The sequence below is a fragment of the Littorina saxatilis genome, linkage group LG9 (genome assembly GCF_037325665.1).
Source record: "Littorina saxatilis isolate snail1 linkage group LG9, US_GU_Lsax_2.0, whole genome shotgun sequence".
Taxonomy (NCBI): domain Eukaryota; kingdom Metazoa; phylum Mollusca; class Gastropoda; order Littorinimorpha; family Littorinidae; genus Littorina; species Littorina saxatilis.
Window position 1 is genome coordinate 37,328,335 of NC_090253.1, and position 18,559 is coordinate 37,346,893.

Here is an 18,559-nt window from a genome sequence, read left to right on the forward strand (position 1 = left end):
CCGTTTTGTCAATAACAAACGTTCCAACAACCTACCTTTCTTGTTTTTTGTATCCCTTCCGTGTTTTCTGTTCTATTCTTTAACTTAATTTCTAAATTTTGGTTGGTCTGGTGCATGTTAACCAGCGGTTTCGCAAGCTGGCCTATATTTTTTCTAGGTAAAAACTGGTCCTTGTTGTAGCTTCTGCTGCATCCTAAGCATTTTATCCATCCATTATTAAACGAACAAGCAGGCACTATCAAATTAGTAAATCAATCGATCAATCAATCACCAATCAATCAATCAAGCAATTAATCAAGCAATCAATTTATCATCGATTTATGAATAACCTAGGTGATTCTTATGTCATTTATTCCAGCCAAATATTCATCAAAGTAAAAATAGTGGATTAAAGAGTTGTCTTCCTTGCTCGCCTACTTGCCACACACAATCTAAAAAAAGAAAAGAAAAACAAGTCGCGTGAAGCGATATAAAAACATTCAGTCAGGATCAACACCACAAACTAGTCATCGCCGAGACTACATTCTGGTAGTCTCGGCTAACCACACCGAAGACCGTCCGAGACGGGTCACGCTTGCCCCCGCGAAGCACGCGTCCGCAGAACTTACTGAACCTATTTTCTTTCATTCTGAGCACATTTTTAGAGTTAACATGACATATCTAAATATGTTTGAATTCAGGAGAAGATGAGGAATACAATGCAATCATTTTTTAATCTGCTCCTGAAAATTCGATTTCAATGACAACTTTAATGAGCAAACTAATTAATTAATTTTTAAGCTTCCAAGCTGAAATACATTCCCGTAGTCCGGCCTTTGTCGAAGATTGTTTGACCAAAATTTCAATCAATTTGGTTGAAAAATGAGGGTGTGACAGTGCCGCCTCAACTTTCAGAAAAAGCCGGATGACGTCATCAAAGACAGTTATCAAAAATATGAAAACAAATTGTGGTGATATCTTACTCACGAACTCTCATGTAAAGTTTTATGAAGATCGGTCCAGTAGTTACACCCCCGGTATAGGGGTGTGTATAGGATTCGGTCGATGTGTTTGTTTGTTTGTTTGTGTGTTTGTGTTCGCATATAGATCTCAAGAATGAACGGACCGATCGTCACCAAACTTGGTGAACAGGTTCTATATATTCCTGAGACGGTCCTTACAAAAATTGGGACCAGTCAAACACACGGTTAGGGAGTTATTGGTGGATTAAGATTCTACAAGGACTTATAGAGGGACATATTAATGGTCAAAGGGAAATAACCTTCTCAGTTGGTGGCAGTGAGAATGGTAAGGACGGGGGTGTTTTTACACACACACACACACACACACACACACATACACCACACCCTCGTCTCGATTCCCCCGTCTATGTTAAAAGTGAAAAACAAAACGACAGACTGTACCGGCTAAAGAAAGCAGTGCAAATGAAATATCAAACCACTGTCATCATAATTGTAACAAGTACTTGATGGTTTGTTTAAATAGTCGAGCACAAATGTGTAAAACACAGTCATCTCATGAAATAAGTATTTAACACGTCCGAAGGGAGTAAAACACTCCTCATAGGGCAGAGGGGAGGGTTCATGAGGAAGGGGGGATGGGTGTGTGTGTGTGTGCAGCGTGTGGATACAAATTGGGGGGGGGGGGAGGGGAGATGAGGACGATAAAATGCAGCGTCAGCAGAAACACCTTAAGGAGACACACACGTCAGTGCACATTAACGGAGATTTTTCTTTGAAGATGAAAGGTGTTTCTTTGTAATGATGATATAAAGACGGATGATGATGATGATGATGATGATGATGATGATGATGATGATGATGATGATGATGATGATGATGATGTGTGTGTGTGTGAGGGTTGGTGTGTTGACAGGACAAACAGCTACAGCCAAACCAAGGAGAGCAGACCTGGCAGCAGTCCTGAAGGTGGGGGACAGGGTCAGGCGGGGACCGAACTGGACGTATGGCAATCAGGTAAGTGCTGGTGTTCCTGTGCTGTCTGACAGCTGTCTGTCTCAGCTACATCATTCCAGCGTCGCGGACGACGCTGGTATCTGCGGTCGGGAAGACTTTCCACGAATTTGCCTGCAGGGCGCCGCCATGTTTTCTGTGCTCGACTGCCAGCAGACCACAGGCACATTACACCCAAAATTCTTGTAGGCATACACAGACGCAACATAGCATATACAGACAATAACACCCACAACACTTCAACTGCATATGAAAGGAATAAAAATAAATCCGCAAATCAGTCGCGCACAAAACACCAGAAAGAAAAACAAGGAGTACCAAAGCGGCGTGCAGAAACTAAACTGACTCGGAGACTGAGAAGAAACATTTATCACACGATGTGGATAGCAAACATTAAAATAAAACAGATAAGTCAAGCAAAAAATAAACACAAATATCGAAAACACAATAAACAAAGGTAAAGAAAACAAAAAGAGATGCTTGCCGACAGTCAGTGTGTGTGTGCGTGGTTTGCCGTGTGCGTCAGCGGGGTGTGTGTGTGTGTGTGTGTGTGTGTGTGTGTGTGTGCGTGCGCGTGCATGCGTGCGTAGGCTACGTTCTTGCGTGTGTGCGTTCGAATGAGAAAGAAGAGAGAGAGAGGATTGAACAATGAGGTCACGTTCTCTGTCACATGAATACATATACACACACTGAAGGCTACTTCGGACACGAACACTTGCCAACAACTGTGGTTGGACATGCTTTTGAAATGTAATATTTTTTCGACATGATTTCTGGACATACGAATCCCGCTGTGTTGCCTACTGATGTTGCGAATGATGAAGGTTTTGAGTTGACTGACCTTGAGGAGGGATTGCATCAGGCGTTTATCGTCTCAAATTATATCCTTGCTACTTTTCAGGAGTCAACTATTGCCATTCATGGTAACTTGGATAGTCAATGTTTTTATTTGTTTGATTCCCATCAAAGAAACAGAAATGGTAACCATTCTTCAAATGGCGCTGCAGTTTTGATGTCATCAAGTTAATTCCTTTGCAGAATTGATTGATTTTCTCAAAAGCCATTATCAATGTGTTTATCAATTAACACCTGTTCATTTCTGTCCAACTGCAATGCAAACTCAATGTGGAGGAAACAAGGATTCATTACAAACAAGTCATCCCTGTACATCAACAGATTTATGTACCTCAATCAATACTGCTAGTATGAGTGACAGGAATCTAAAAGAAAAAACAACCAAACGCAAATGTACTACTACTTCTACGACTCGTTTGAATGTAAAACAGAAATGTAACACTATCTGTGACAATGACGGTTCTACGACTCGTTTGAAGGACAGTATAGATCGAACCTTAACCCACAACTACGACAATTTGTGTCAGACTTTTTTGAACAGGAAAATATGCCTCTGTTCAACAGTAACCAAAACATGGAAGATGTTTTTGAAACTTTACAGAAATGTAACACTAGCCTATCTGTGACAATGTTGCTTTTGAATTGAACCCACATTTGTTGAACAGGAGAGAATGTTCCTGTTCAACAGTGCCCAAAACACTGAATCTGACGTTTTTGAATCTTTTCTGTCATCTAACTGAATCTGACGTTTTTGAATCTTTTCTGTCATCTAACCCAATTGCTCATGACTTCATCGATCTTGAACATGCCTACTTTTCAAAGAAAGACAGACAAAAGCGAAATCTGCATGTTAGCCATCTGCCTGAAATGGTCAATGCACTTTTGTAAAATTGTCACAGCTGTAATGCACTTTTGTGAAATGGTCAGTGCTGTTGTGCACTTATGCAAAACTTGGTGCTGTGCTGTTAACATTTGAACAAAATGCATTTTGTTCAAATGTTTAGTGCAACTTGCTACTATATAATCGCTGTATGCGCTTTGTGGTAATAATGCACTGTTGTGAAAAGTTTGCGCTAAATGTTGGCACTATGCATCATTGTTGGAGCACCCTCCTGTAGATGCACCATGCTGAAAAATGTACTTATGAATCAAGCATTGACTGAAATAAACAATTTATATATCCAGCACAACATGCAATTCATTAACTTTTGACCCTAACCTTTAACACTTCCCAAAATAAATCTTTGGTGGACATTGCATCGACGCTGTTCATTTTGAATGAACATTTTCCTTGTCACTCTTTGTACGGGAATAAAATCTGTACCAGCAGCGGCAACAAAACAAACAGGAGGAGAGGTTTTTTGTTTGTTTGCTTAACGCCCAGCCGACCACGAAGGGCCATATCAGGGCGGTGCTGCTTTGACATATAACGTGCGCCACACACAAGACAGAAGTCGCAGCACAGGCTTCATGTCTCACCCAGTCACATTATTCTGACACCGGACCAACCAGTCCTAGCACTAACCCCATAATGCCAGACGCCAGGCGGAGCAGCCACTAGATTGCCAATTTTAAAGTCTTAGGTATGACCCGGCCGGGGTTCGAACCCACGACCTCCCGATCACGGGGCGGACGCCTTACAACTAGGCCAACCGTGCCGGTCAGGAGGAGAGGTGGAAGGGAAGGGTGATGGTGGGGGTGGGGGGGAGGGGAGAGAAGTGGCGGTCAGTGAAGTAAGCTTGGTGAGGTTTGTCTTAGGAAAACATATTGCTTTGTGCGTGCACCTTTCCATCTTTAAGTACTCGCTCTTTCCTCAGCTGGTCCACACCCCACCCTCAAACACCTCACTCCGCTATTCTACCCCCCTCCCCTCTCCTCCCCACCACCCCCATTTGTGTTCCCACCACAGAGATAGACTCTGTTGTTGCCACAGAGCCGCGAGCAGGGCGTAGTTCTTCTCTCAGCTGTCTCCCACTCCCTCCCAGCGATCCCCGCCCCACCTCCTCCACTCTCCTCCCATTTCAATTACTCCCACTTGTTTTCCCACAGAGCAATCAGCAATGCATTGTTCTCCTTCCTCTATTTTGGTTAGAAGTGTTGTGTCTCATTAATACATATATCTTTTTTGTCGTGTTTATTGCAGTTTTTATTTTATTCATGTAACCCTAGGGGTTTTTGAAATAAATATTGACTTGACTTGACTTGACTTGAGAGTGAACCTCCTCTTCCATTCCCCTCTTCCTGACCCACCCCCCCACCACACACACACACTCACTCACTCCACCCACCAATCAAACGTTCTTCCTATCACCATAGAGCAGTGACCATAACGTTGTTCTCTTTTCTCCTTTCGTTTTTCCATCACACCCCCTTCCTACCCCCTTGCCCTCCCGGCGAACTCCTCCATATCCCTCCTACCTCCCTCCTACCTCCCTCCCCACGTGTGACCCAACAGAGCAGTGAGCAGTGTGTACTGTGTGCAGGACGGGGGAGGACCGGGCACCGTGATGGCGGTCCCTTCACGGAGAACAACATGGCTAGGCTGTGTGGACGTCCGGTGGGACAATGGCCGTGAAGACTGTTACCGTATGGGAGGTGAGGGCTGCTATGATCTGGACCTGGCCTGATCCACACAGCCACCACTCTGTGTACTCTGCACCACGTCATGTCGCCTGTCTGACGTTACGCAGTAGATGTTATTTGGCATCAATTCATTTTGAAAAGATGGACATTTTGGAATGTACGTTCAGGCATGATAGTCGTCTTCGTCGTCGTCACAGTCATTTTCATCATCATCACCATAATCATCATCATCATCATCATCACAGTCATGTTTCAGCACTGTTATCTCTAGCTATTTTTTCTTTACCACAAACAACACACAGAAATAGTAACTGCCACGTTTCACCACCATCTTCTCCGCCATCCTTATCGTAACTACAAACGGCGTCGCTACTCATAGTCTCACTACTACTACTACAACTACTACTACTACTACTACTACATATATGTGAATACTGAGCATTCTGCAAAAGTTCATTAACGCCAGTAATCACAATCAAATTAAACGTTAACAATACCGCAGCAACTTTTTCTGAAAATCTACGAGAAGGCCATATTTCTTTCATGTAAAAAACAAATTGTTCGACATTAATATGGCCTCAGCCGGAGTAGCACAACATCAAAACTATGCGAGATAACGAATACAGGTTTACCTGCATTGGACATTATCAAGTCGTTCTCAAGGCCGGACTACCGGGGGGGTTATGGGGGTTGCGCAACCCCCCCCCCCCCCCCCTAGCCTAAACATGTACCTTACTTATTTAATTTTTTTTTTATTATTGCTTATTTTATGCCGTTTCATGCAAGGAGCGACCATTTTCCTATCTCAGAATATGACCTACCCGTCAGCTTCAGGGGGCTTCGCCCCCCGGACCCCCACAACGAGGAGGGGGGGGGGGGTGGGTTCTAGGGTTTCCGGACCCCCCCAAGCCAAAAAATAAAAATATTGAATGAGGTATGCATTTCTTTATTTTACATTGAGTTTCAATTTTTGGGGTATTAATCAGTGACAAAATCTGCTGCCTGAAACTGGTAATGATCATCCTCAGAATGCACCAGACTGCACCATTTTGCATCCTTTTTTTCAAAATTTTCCGGGGGGGCATGCCCCCGGACCCCCCCTAGCAAGCTAGGCGCTTCGCGCCGTCGGCTCGGCGCTTCGCGCCTTCACACCCATATCTTCACAATATACTTTTGAAAAAAAACAGTCATAAAATGAACTGATCCGCCCCTGCCGCCAGGGGGCATATCCCCCTGGGCCACCACTGGCAACCCCCCCCCCTCCTCTTCGCCTAGTCCGGCCCTGGTTCTTGTCATTTAAAAAGTTTGCTGAATTTGTCATTATTTGAACGCTTGACGAGTTTTGATTTAAAACTGAGGTAGAGTCTTGGTGGTACGATCACCGTTACACGTGACTATGACAAACATCTTCAATCCGAAAAGCGCGCTGAATTGCCAAACATGTACCTTTTCTACTGTATGAATGAGTGTGTTTTATGTGTTTTTATTGGATAAATTCAAGTGTGTATTGTGTTCTTATTGTTGTTTGTTTTGGCCGTTTTTATTTTCACATCGACAGGCTCTTGTTCACATAAAAGCACAAAGAAATACAACCAGAACCTGTTGTTGTTCAACGTAAAAAACGGTTTGTGTGTGTGTGTGTGTGTGTGTGTGTGTGTGCATGGGTGGGATTCTTCAGGTATATGCTGGAAATCCGGAATCGATTATGGCCTTTTTTTTCTTTTTTTTTTTGGCGTGGTTCGGTTGAGGTTCAGGATTCATGACATTTTTCAGTCCCACCCGTGTGTGTGTGTGTGTGTGTGTGTGTGTGCGTGTGTGTGTGTGTGTGTGCGTGCGTGCGTGTGTGTGCGTGTGTGCGTGCGTGCGTGCGTGCGTGCGTGCGTGTGTGTGTGTGTGTGTGTGTGTGTGTTCTCTCCGACGATACGTTTGGATCAATAAGTCAATACCCAAAGGAATACTTGTAAAATTCTGTTTATTATGGGGAATAAATGAACCACCTCAAAGGCACAATAAAAGTAAAACCATAACGAATAATGAAACAGCATTGCAAGTTCATTCTAATGGCATCTAAGTTTGAAGTCAGTGTAAATTTCTGCTAAAAACAAAAGAAGACATATACAACATACAGATAAAAGCATAATTATCAGACATCTCGCATCATCTGCACTCTAGTTTGCATATTGCATTATTTCTTCTATTATTCTTTTTTTTTCTTCTTTAGAATATCATTCTGTTAAACACAAACAAAATGCCGAAGCCATTGAAGAAAATGACTCGGTTGTTGGCAATATTTAAAAAATAATCTACAACACATAGTTCAATACCCCTTAAAGGCTGACATAGTCCTATTCAATTAGTTTAATTACTTCCAGGGCTTTTCCCATCGTTGCGGGGATGTATAAATTAAGCTTCCTGCAAAGTTTTAGGTTTGAAGTCCTTACCAATTACGAGAAATAATTAATTCTTTAGCAACAGTTCTCCAGGACTTGGGCTATTTTTAGACCGTTGACGTCACTTCGTGACGTTTCGTAAACCAAAGATGGCGTTTGAGACTGTTCTGTTTACATTCGACACTATCAACACCACTTTGCAATACTGAAATAATGTTTTCTGTGTTCGAAAGCTACAGCCAATCGTTATTATATCCCCTTAGGTACAGTTTTATAACAGTATTGGCACATGTAAACAATATGAATTAATTAATGAACGCTAAGAATATGGCAGCCTTTAAAAGCAAAAGCAGCATACATCCTGATACGAAAAAAACCACAAAAAAACAATTAAACCTTTGCAGTACAATTGTTTCAATTCTAGCGCATCTGAGATTTGATTGAGACCACACACAAACGCACGCGCACACACATACACTCACGTAGGCAAACACAAACGTACACTCACGCATATGCACGGTACTACGAAATACACGAACGCCTCCTGTAGTATTATAAGATGCATTGAACTGAGAACAACAATTTAAACAATACAAATACATACACTCTTCAAAAAAAGTTAAGGATAACTTTTTTTCAAGCACGCCACACAAAACAGACAAGACCGAATTCTTTCATTTTAAAAAAATTATATAATTGAACAACCAAGGAGTAATGACAAACAAAGCAAAGATCAAACGCGGCAGCGACAATTTAGCTAGAGTGTGTCAAACGTGACAACCTTCGAAAATGGAATTCACAACAATGTGAATCAGTGTCAATAACGCGTGTGCCCTCCGTTGTGTGCCAGGCATTCAACACATCGTTGGCGCATGGAGTGGATCAGGTTGCATATGAATGCTCTGGGAACTCCATTCCACTCCTGCTGGAGCCATTGCAGCAGTTGACCCAGATTGGCAGGAGGAGGGTGATGTTGCTGTACCCGACGACAAAGCTCGTCCCACGTGTGCTCTATGGGGTTCAGGTCCGGGCTGTTGGCTGGCCACAGCATCCTGTTGACCCTGGCCTGCTGGATGAAGGTGTTTACAGCTGCAGAGCGATGGGGAGGTGCGTTGTCATCCTGAAGAATCGCACGAGGGCCGATCGCTTGGAGGGCTGGAACGACCAGGGGTTGCAGGATCTCATTCTGGTAGCGGACACCGGTCAAGTTGCCCACTACATGGTACAGAGGTGTCCTTAGACGTGTGCTGATCCCTCCCCAGACCATCACAGAGCCTCCGCCAAAACGCTGTCATTCCAGAACAGCGCCTTCTGCAAAGCGCTCTCCGCGACGCCTCCACACTCGGATGCGACCATCAGCAGGTTCCAAGCAAAAGCGGGAGTCATCTGTAAACAACACCTGAGCCCACTGCTGACGTTGCCACCTCACATGTTGAGTGCACCAGGCTCGGCGAGCTGCTCGGTGATTAGCAGTCAGGGTTGTTCCTCGGACTGGACGCCTTGCACGCAAGCCAAAGTTGTGTAAGCGGTTTAGGATCGTCTGACCACTAACAACAGTGTTGGTGGTAGCTTGTAGGCGTTGCCTAATGTTATTTGCCGTAGCCAATCTTTGTTGCATGGCCTGCCTCTGAATGAAGCGATCCTCTCTTTGTGTGGTGACTCTGGGCCGACCAGAACGTTGTCGCTCACGCACTCTTCCAGTTGCTTGGAATCTCTGTTTTAGTCTGATGATGACAGAGGGAGCCACTGCAATCCTCTGGGTCACTTGCCTGGCAGCAACACCGTCTTGTAGCCATCCTATTGCCCTTCCTCTATCCAAATCGCTCAGTTTTCTTCGTGGGGGCATGTTGCTACTGTGCATAATTGTGTCAGCGTGTCAACCTTTAAACACAAGCTGGTGAGCGATGTTCATAGCCAGGAACCTGTTGTAGCACGCGCATCACAACCTTTTTCCCTGGCATGCGTTCCGCAAATTTCATGGTGCTATAAAAAAACACCCTTTTTCTTCCAAAATGCAGAAGCTTTTGAGAAGTCCCACAAAGGGAAATAACTCTGCCTGCCAAACAAAATTCTAGGTCAAGAATCATTGTTCATTTGTTAAATCAAACACAATAATCTTTTAATTATTATGTCAATGTTTAATTTTTGGGCAATTTTTTCATAATTAGATCCGTTTTTTCAGCCGATCCTTAACTTTTTTTGAAGAGTGTACATATATATATATATATCACCTATAATACAATGTTTTTTTGAAAAAGATGGCTTTTTATTTTGGGAAGAGGGGGGGGGGGGTAGGGGGGTGTGGGGGAGTCCATCGCTTTACAAACAGCCCGGTTCATGTCTTTCACCAAAGATAAAACAAAATATTTATGTAAACATCTTTGCTGATTATGGTCTGGAAAATTTCCTCACATTTATCTGACTCTCTCTGACATTGGCCTACTATGATTTAAAAATTTAGTTTTTATGATTATTGTTTTTTTTCTGTTTTCGTTGAGCCTCACCAGGGCGAAGGCTGGATGGTAACATACATGTATACTTGACGTATCTTTTACCCTGGATAATAAAGATTTGGCCACGTCTTGATTTAGGGTGTAGCTTCTTCTTCTTCTTCGTTCATGGGCTTAAACTCCCACGTGCACTCGTGTTTTTGCACGAGTGGAATTTTACGTGTATGACCGTTTTTACCCCGCCATTTAGGCAGCCATACGCCGCTTTTGGAGGAAGCATGCTGGATTTTTTCGTGTTTCTATAACCCACCGAACACTGACATGGATTACAGTATCTTTTCCGTGCGCACTTGGTCTTGTGCTTGCGTGTACACACGAAGGGGGATAAGCCACTAGCAGGTATGCACATAAGTTGACCTGGTAGATCGGAAAAATCTTCACCCTTAACCCACCAGGCGGCCGCGGCCGGGATTCTAACAGGGTGTACCTAAAAGAGAACAAGAGAAAGAAAAATCGATGATCTTTTAAAATGTATGTATCATGCTAATTGCGTGGTATTCTCTAATCGTACAGGTGAATTCCCCCCCCCCCCCCCCCATTATAAAAGTTCATGTTGCAGGCCCTTTATTAAGGAAAAAGATGGTCTTTGGTTAGGTGTAGAGACATAGGATGCACCTTGTAAACCTTTAACATTATTGTTATGACGTTCCATCATTTAAATTCTAAACGTTCTGTTAGGGTAGTCATAATGAACTCATGTTTGACTTTTGTGAGCGTGTCGTTGTTGGTTTCTTGCTATTGAGGTTAAATCCTCCTCCTTTTATTTTTTTAATTCTTAATTTTTTATTATTTTTTTTATTAGACAGCCTTTAATTTACTGATAATTCACAGTTTTTGAAAGAATTGAACAACTTTTTGAGATAAAATTTTGTTTTTTGAAACTTGCTTTTCTTTGACAGCAAAATAATCTCGGGCAACATAACATTATTCGTCACAACAAAAAAAGGCTTCTGGATTTCACAGTAATCATAGTCAACGTTTTCGGAATGGGGCAAGAGTTTGGTTTTGAGGTAACACATGAATAGTCTTTGATGGTGACATTCTGCAAAACTCGTCTTCGTTTAAGTGGATGCAGTGAGGTTTCTGAAGATGACAGGCAGTTCATCGAAGTTGAAGATGGCGTTTCCCCATGTGTTGACCGCGAGTGTTAGGACCAACACTGCTATGATGTTCATGAAAAATCCAACAGACGCCTGAAACAGAAAGCAGAGAATGCAAAAAGTGTCAAACATCACACCGCTACAAGCTGTCATAAAAATAATCCCATGGACACCTGAAACGTGGAGTGTCAAGACCAGTCTTGCTATACTGTTCAAAGTTGGGTGTGTTGACTGTGAGTGTTAGGACTATACACGGCTCTATACGTAATGTTCATGAACAATTTAGGTGTGTTGACTGAGAGTGTTAGGACTATACACTGCTTTAATACTAATGAATAATGTGGATTCGATGACTGAGAAATGTGGGTTCGATGACTGAGAAATGTAGGTCCAACACTGCTGTAATGTTCATAAAAAAAATCGGGTGTGTTAACTATGATGGTTAAGACCAACACTATATTATAAGACGAATATGCATTTAAACATCGGACATTTTTCATTTTTTCATTTTCATTACATTGGGAAATTCGGGTCGCTTCTATCCAGTTGAAAGCTAGCAGCAACGGAGTCGCGCTACCCAGGTGTCTGCGTATTTAGGTGTATTCAGCCACCTGCACGTATAGCAGAATAACCAGGGTCTTTTACGTGCCATTGTGGTGCCACGGGAGTGGGACACGGCCCGAATTCGAACCTGCGACCTTACCATCACCAAGTCCAGTGCTCTACCAACAGAGCTACCGGCGCGGGCCCCCATTTCAACGCAATAGTAACAGACGGAGGGTAGGACGCCAAACCCACAGACAGACAGACAGACAGACAGACAGACACACACACACACACACACACACACACACACACACACACACACACACACACACACATACACATACACACACACATACATATACACGCGCGCGCGAACTACTCACCATGTCATACACACGCAGATTGCCGTAGGCAAAAACGATGGCGTTAGGTGGCGTTGCTACGGGCAACATGAAGGCGAAGGACGTTGCCATGGCAGCGGACGCCATCAGATACAAGGGGTTGACCTTGACGGCTATTGCCTGAAGATTAAGAAAGTTTGATAAAGTAAGCAAATGATCCCAACATTTCATGTTTTTCAAAAAGCAGAAGATATTCGCACACCGTTTTACCTCTTTTAATAACAAAACCTTTGTAATGCGGATGGAAACTCGATGCCGCATGCGTCCGAGATGAAAGCCCCACAGCATATGTGATCTTAAACCGTACAAGGATAAATAAAATAGCAACATCGAAAACTATAGATTCACCAAAACAAATGACATGATTAGACTTAAACAGAAAGAGTGGACGTTGAGTTTGAAAATGTTCATCGGCTTCTTTTTGTTTGACACGGCTGCTTCATTTGTTTATGTCAAGTCAATTATTAAGTTTCCCCTAAAACCAGCGTACGGCTGCCTAAATGGTGTGGTAAAAACGGTCAAACACGTAAAACTCGCTGAAGTTTCAGCCAATGAACAAAGAAGAAGAAGATATCTTTGGGTGCACTCTTTTTGTATTGATCCTGTTTTGTAACCTTATCACAGACAGCTACTGAAGAAAAAAAAGTTGGACGATGATTTTTCAGAAATAAATCAAAGGGTGCAGATACTAGAGGAGTCGAGGAAGCAAGCACTCACAATCTGGGCCATGATGGGCATGAGGAGAGTGGAGGTAGCGGTGTTGCTGGTGACCTCAGTTGCCGTGGCAACGATGAGACAGAGGATGAGGTTCAGCAGCCACGGGTCCATGGAGGCCAGACTGTTCAGCTGGTTGCCCAGCCACGCCGACAGTCCTGAAACCTGGGTGGGAAAAACAATGGACAATTAGAATAAGAGAGAGGAGTACAGGGAGGACAGACTGTTCACCTGGTCCCCCCCCCCCCCCCCAGCCACGCCGACAGGCCTGAAACCTGGGTGGATAAACAATGGACAATTAGAATAAGAGAGAGGAGTACAGGGAGGACAGACTGTTCAGCTGCCCCTCCCCAGCCACGCCGACAGGCCTGAAACCTGGGTGGGAAAAACAATGGACAATTAGAATAAGAGAGAGGAGTACAGGGAGGACAGACTGTTCACCTGGTCCCCCCCCCCCCCCCCCCCAGCCACGCCGACAGGCCTGAAACCTGGGTGAAAAAACAATGGACAATTGTGACCCTCCACCACGAAATGAGTCGCATGTCACCTCGCGCGGTAGGACAGACTGTTCACCTGGTCCCCCCCCCCCCCCCCCCCCCCCAGCCACGCCGACAGGCCTGAAACCTGGGTGAAAAAACAATGGACAATTAGAATAAGAGAGAGGAGTACAGGGAGGACAGAATATGAAAATCATGCAAAGGTGACATGCGACTCATTCTGTGGTGGAGAGCCACAATTAGAATAAGAGAGAGGAGTACAGGGAGGACAGACTGTTCAGCTGCCCCTCCCCAGCCACGCCGACAGGCCTGAAACCTGGGTGGGAAAAACATTGGACAATTAGAATAAGAGAGAGGAGTACAGGGAGGACAGACTGTTCACCTGGTCCCCCCCCCCCCCCCCCCAGCCACGCCGACAGGCCTGAAACCTGGGTGGAAAAACAATGGACAATTAGAATAAGAGAGAGGAGTACAGCGAGGACAGACTGTTCACCTGGTTCCCCAGCCACGCCGACAGGCTTGCAACCTGGGTGGGAAAAAACAATGGACAATTAGAATAAGAGAGAGGAGGGAAGGAAAGAGAAAAAGATAGATAGAGAGAGCTTGACAGGACGACAGTCGGACAGACAGACACACACACACACACACACACATACACACACACATACACACACACACACACACACACACACACACACACACACAACCACACATAAACACACACACACACACACACACACACACACACACACACACACACACACACACACACACAAACTAATACTGTCACAAACATATTCAGACGGACAACAACAAAACAGATAGGCAGTCATACGGTTGGACAAACGTACAGACAGACACAAATCCATACATACAGAAAGACAGATAGACAAACATACAGGCAGACACACCTACCGACAGACAGACAGATAGACTCAAGAACCTGAAGTCTGCTTGTGTGAACAAGGAGTGTTTGTGTGCACAACAACAATATTGACAAGAGACAAGAGGAGAGAGAGAAAGGAAAATAAATAAAGGCAGAGAAACACAGAAACACATAATTATACAGAGAGAAAGAGAGAGAGAGACAGGGAGAGATAGACAGACAAACACACAGACAGACAGGCAGGCAGACAGACAGACAGGCAGGCAAGCAGGCAAGCAGGCAGGTAGGCAGGCAGGCAGGCAGCGAGAGGGGGAGGGTAAGAGAGAAGGACTCCACGGAAAGCCGATTATTCTGCTGTTTGTTCACATTTACCAATAGGGTTTTGAATCTTGCGTGTGAAGAAGACAGACGGATTGCTCGATAAATAGAAAGTCAAGGACGGACGGACGGACGGACGGACGGACAGACAGATTGTCGGGTGGATGTATGAATGGTTGGAAAGACAAGCAGAGTTACGGATGGACAAAACTGACTATATGCAGAAAAGGACGGATGGATAGACAGAAAGACCAAACCTCAGAGAAGACAGACTATAGCCGCAGTTATTTACATCTTCCACGAGGGATCTGTCAGAACATTAGAAATAGACAATAGAAAGAGAAAGACAGAGAAGAATGTAGGCTAACTATTCCGGCAGAAGAGTTGGTAGACTTGCAGACTGATTGGTACATGAAAACGGATGTACAGACAGAAATACGGACGAAAAGAAGGAAACACGTTCAAACTTATACAAATACTGAAAATAACAAGAAATTCCTCCGAGGCAGGAAAAACACCCCCGTCAAAGGGAAATAACCTTCTCAGTTGGTGGCAGTGACTGAGTGAGAATGGTTATTTCCCTTTGACCATTAAGATGTCCCTCTATAAGTCCTTGTATAATTTTAATCCACCAATAACTCCCTAACCGTGTGTTTGACTGGTCCCAATTTTTGTAAGGACCGTCTCAGGAATGTATAGAACCTGTTCACCAAGTTTGGTGACGATCGGTCCGTTCATTCTTGAGATCTATATGCGAACACAAACACACAAACAAACAAACAAACAAACAAACACATCGACCGAAACCTATACACACCCCTATACCGGGGGTGTAATAAGCCGATATCGCACCCGACAATGCCCAGTGGCTTTTCAAGCGGGTGATACTTACTTTGCAAGCATTGGCCAGAGCAAAGCCTCCACCGAGAAGAATGATAACTCCCCACGGTAACTTCCGGTGCACTTGTTCCCACGTCAGCAAAGGGCGATAATACGGTAAGTCGGCATGCTCTGTTTAAAAAAAATAGCATATTTATCACAACATGGCAAGTCGGTATTTTCTGTTTGGAAAATTATCCAATTTATCATTATAAATCAATTACATGCTCGGTTTGAAAAGAGATTTCCTCAATCATTACACGTCAAGTCTGCGTGCTTTGTTAAAAAAACAAAAACACCTCACCTTTATCATTAGTGAAACTATTACAACCACAATGTTCCCATCGTGATGATTGCTCGTTCTCTTGCTTGCTTGCTTGCTTGTTGTGTCTGTCATGTGACCGCGGTAACCTTCCTACCTTCACCCCTACAACAGAAGACCCGGGGTATTTGTGCCGGCAGCAGAAAGAGCAGAGCAACAATCACCATGACAGCTGACGCGTCGGAAACGTATCTGAACACATATGAGTAAAGAATACAATTTAATATTTCATTTGGTGATTGTGACCTCATGGACACCTAACGTATCTGAACACATATGAGTAAAGAATACAATTTAATATTTCATTTGGTGATTGTGACCTCATGTACAGTAACAATTGATACTCCTTTTCCCTAAATTGAGTCAGCTGTAAATCAGTCTGGATCACAGTGCTGCCATTGGTTTATGGGACACATGTACAGAAGTTATCACTAAAGTCAGAGATTAGAAAACAAGAACATGGTTAAATACAAATAAAGGACGTTATAAGTTTACTAAAAACTCGTGAATCCAGCTTCGTGGAGAAGACTTTGCGACGTGGACTTCGAATGATTTATATCAGGCTTTAAAAACAAATAGGCCCTATTGCTGTCTGTTGGGTTTTTTCCGTGTTTTTTTTCCGTCGTTATTGATGGAAGACTGAAAGTGGAGTTTTGAACCCACCCTGCCATGAACCATGACGACCAGCCTGGGCGTTCCTTCGGGTCTCGACTGATCCACATGGCGGCCAGTAGTACGAACAGAATCGTCACTTCGATTTCTGCCATTCTGAAGAAGAAAAACAAAATCACGGTTGGAATACAGTTTTCGGTAAGGCAACTTTGTGTGCAACATATCAATCACATGTGCATAAACACACAGATCTGTACTCTCCTTTGCATGGGACAAGACTGAGCATCTTTTGCTTTGTTGTAAACAAACGAAGAATCTAAAGCCTGGAGTTGAGTGAACATTCATTGCTGAGGGAGAGTTATATGCGGAACCAATATCTTGGCACCTTGGAGAATAGCATGCATTGAAATGATCGCTCAGGTGCCAGGAGATATTACTCTATTGCACATGCCTTATGCTTTCAGAGTGCTTAACTTCCCTTGGATTCTCAGATCTTCAAACTATGCTCTGCCTTATTTGTTTAAGATTCTAATTGCTGGCTTCATTTTGCAGATCGGCTGAGTAGGACTCATTCACAGAATGTAATTTTTGTTAATGGGTTTGAAAACACTGAAAATAATGCACAAAGGCCAAAACGGAACCATGTGAGTTCAGCTGATAGGGCGCATAATTAAAACAAAAGAAGAGGCCCCAGAACAAGTTTGAGTCGTTGGGCAGCGAGAATGTATGGTTGTCATTACTCCAGGACCAACTTTATGAGAGCGGTGCCCATCTCCTCTTCATTACTGCCGAATTGTACCTTCCCCGGCCCTGCCAAGAGTCTGCTACCCTTTCCCAGCAGGGTGGACTGAGGAACGAACGCTGGCCACAGAGATAGACGCGCACATACTCTATCCAGTATGCTACTGCGCCACAACCAGTTAAGATAAGATAAGATAAGATAAGATAAGATAAGATAAGATTAGATAACATAAGATAACATAAGATAAGATACCATAAGATTTCATATAGTCCTGTGAGGTGACCCTCATGGAAATTCGGGCTGCTTTCTCACTGGGGAAAGCGAGCTGCCATACAGTATACGGCGCTACCCATTTTTTTTCTCTGCATGCCTGTATTCATGCTTCCAAGCCCTGAGACTTTTGCTGTGAACTTGGGTTCTTTATGGTGCGCATGCGTGCACACGGGGGTGTTCGGACACCGAGGAGAGTCTGCACAAAGTTGACTGCGGGAAATAAATGAAACTCTTACGACATGGGTCCCATCTTTTTCCACTCCGCCATGATAACGTCTTTGACGCCTTGCCTTTGTTCCATCGATATCTTGCGACACACACTGCAGCAAAACACAGAATGTAAATGTACCTGTAGCAAAAGTTCGTGATAACTGAAATTTGATCGTGCAAAAAATAAAAAATGAAAATAAACAAGCCGAATGTGGATACGAATAATGACTTTAATTCTGTTTCAATATGTTCTGTGAACACAGAACCATCCAGCTGACAACTAAATGCACCGATACCCGTTCAACGAAAGTTGTGTCGATCGCGTGTGAAACATTCTTTAATAAGGAGATGAAATTGGAGGAGGATTTTACCCAAGGTTGCAAAAAACAACAATTACATCACGTTATACGCTTCTTGTGTTTTTTCCTTTCATTTGATAAGTAAGTTAAAAAAAATAAACGTGTAGAGAGTATCAGAAAGAAAACCTGATTTATTACAACATCAAAAGCTGGAAATATCATTTACGACAGGGAAATAAAAGGGAAAAGGTCACTGCAGCAAACTCGTTCATTTGACACCCGCTTCGCACGTGATCCCTACGTCATCGAACAGACACGTCATAGAGTGAAAATGACGGGCACTTACTTTCCCCTGAGGAAGAACAGCATGAGCAGCACCCAGGCCAAGACTAAAGTGATGGCGGACATCGGCAGGGCCATCCCCATCCAGTTGGCGAAGGTCACGCCAG

The 18,559-nt window shown here is 43.7% G+C and overlaps 1 protein-coding gene and 1 long non-coding RNA gene across 5 annotated transcripts in view; one reads left to right on the forward strand and one right to left on the reverse strand.

Moving 5' to 3' along the window:
- The window catches only part of LOC138975976 (uncharacterized), a 37,578-nt gene that overhangs the window by 7,133 nt on the left and 11,886 nt on the right, over positions 1 to 18,559 (forward strand). The window lies entirely within an intron of this gene.
- LOC138975971 (Na(+)/citrate cotransporter-like) overlaps positions 7,367 to 18,559 on the reverse strand; it is a 48,818-nt gene continuing 37,625 nt past the window's right edge. For all 4 annotated transcript variants that reach the window (XM_070348750.1, XM_070348748.1, XM_070348749.1 and 1 more), the window contains 8 exons: positions 18,457 to 18,559; positions 17,838 to 17,921; positions 16,638 to 16,742; positions 16,072 to 16,166; positions 15,666 to 15,784; positions 13,076 to 13,237; positions 12,341 to 12,478; positions 7,367 to 11,504 (listed from right to left, as the gene is read on the reverse strand). The exon at positions 18,457 to 18,559 is cut by the window's right edge and continues 47 nt beyond it. In XM_070348750.1, the coding sequence (XP_070204851.1) occupies positions 11,373 to 11,504; positions 12,341 to 12,478; positions 13,076 to 13,237; positions 15,666 to 15,784; positions 16,072 to 16,166; positions 16,638 to 16,742; positions 17,838 to 17,921; positions 18,457 to 18,559 (938 nt within the window). In that variant the 3' untranslated portion in view covers positions 7,367 to 11,372. The remainder of the gene's footprint in view (positions 11,505 to 12,340; positions 12,479 to 13,075; positions 13,238 to 15,665; positions 15,785 to 16,071; positions 16,167 to 16,637; positions 16,743 to 17,837; positions 17,922 to 18,456) is intronic.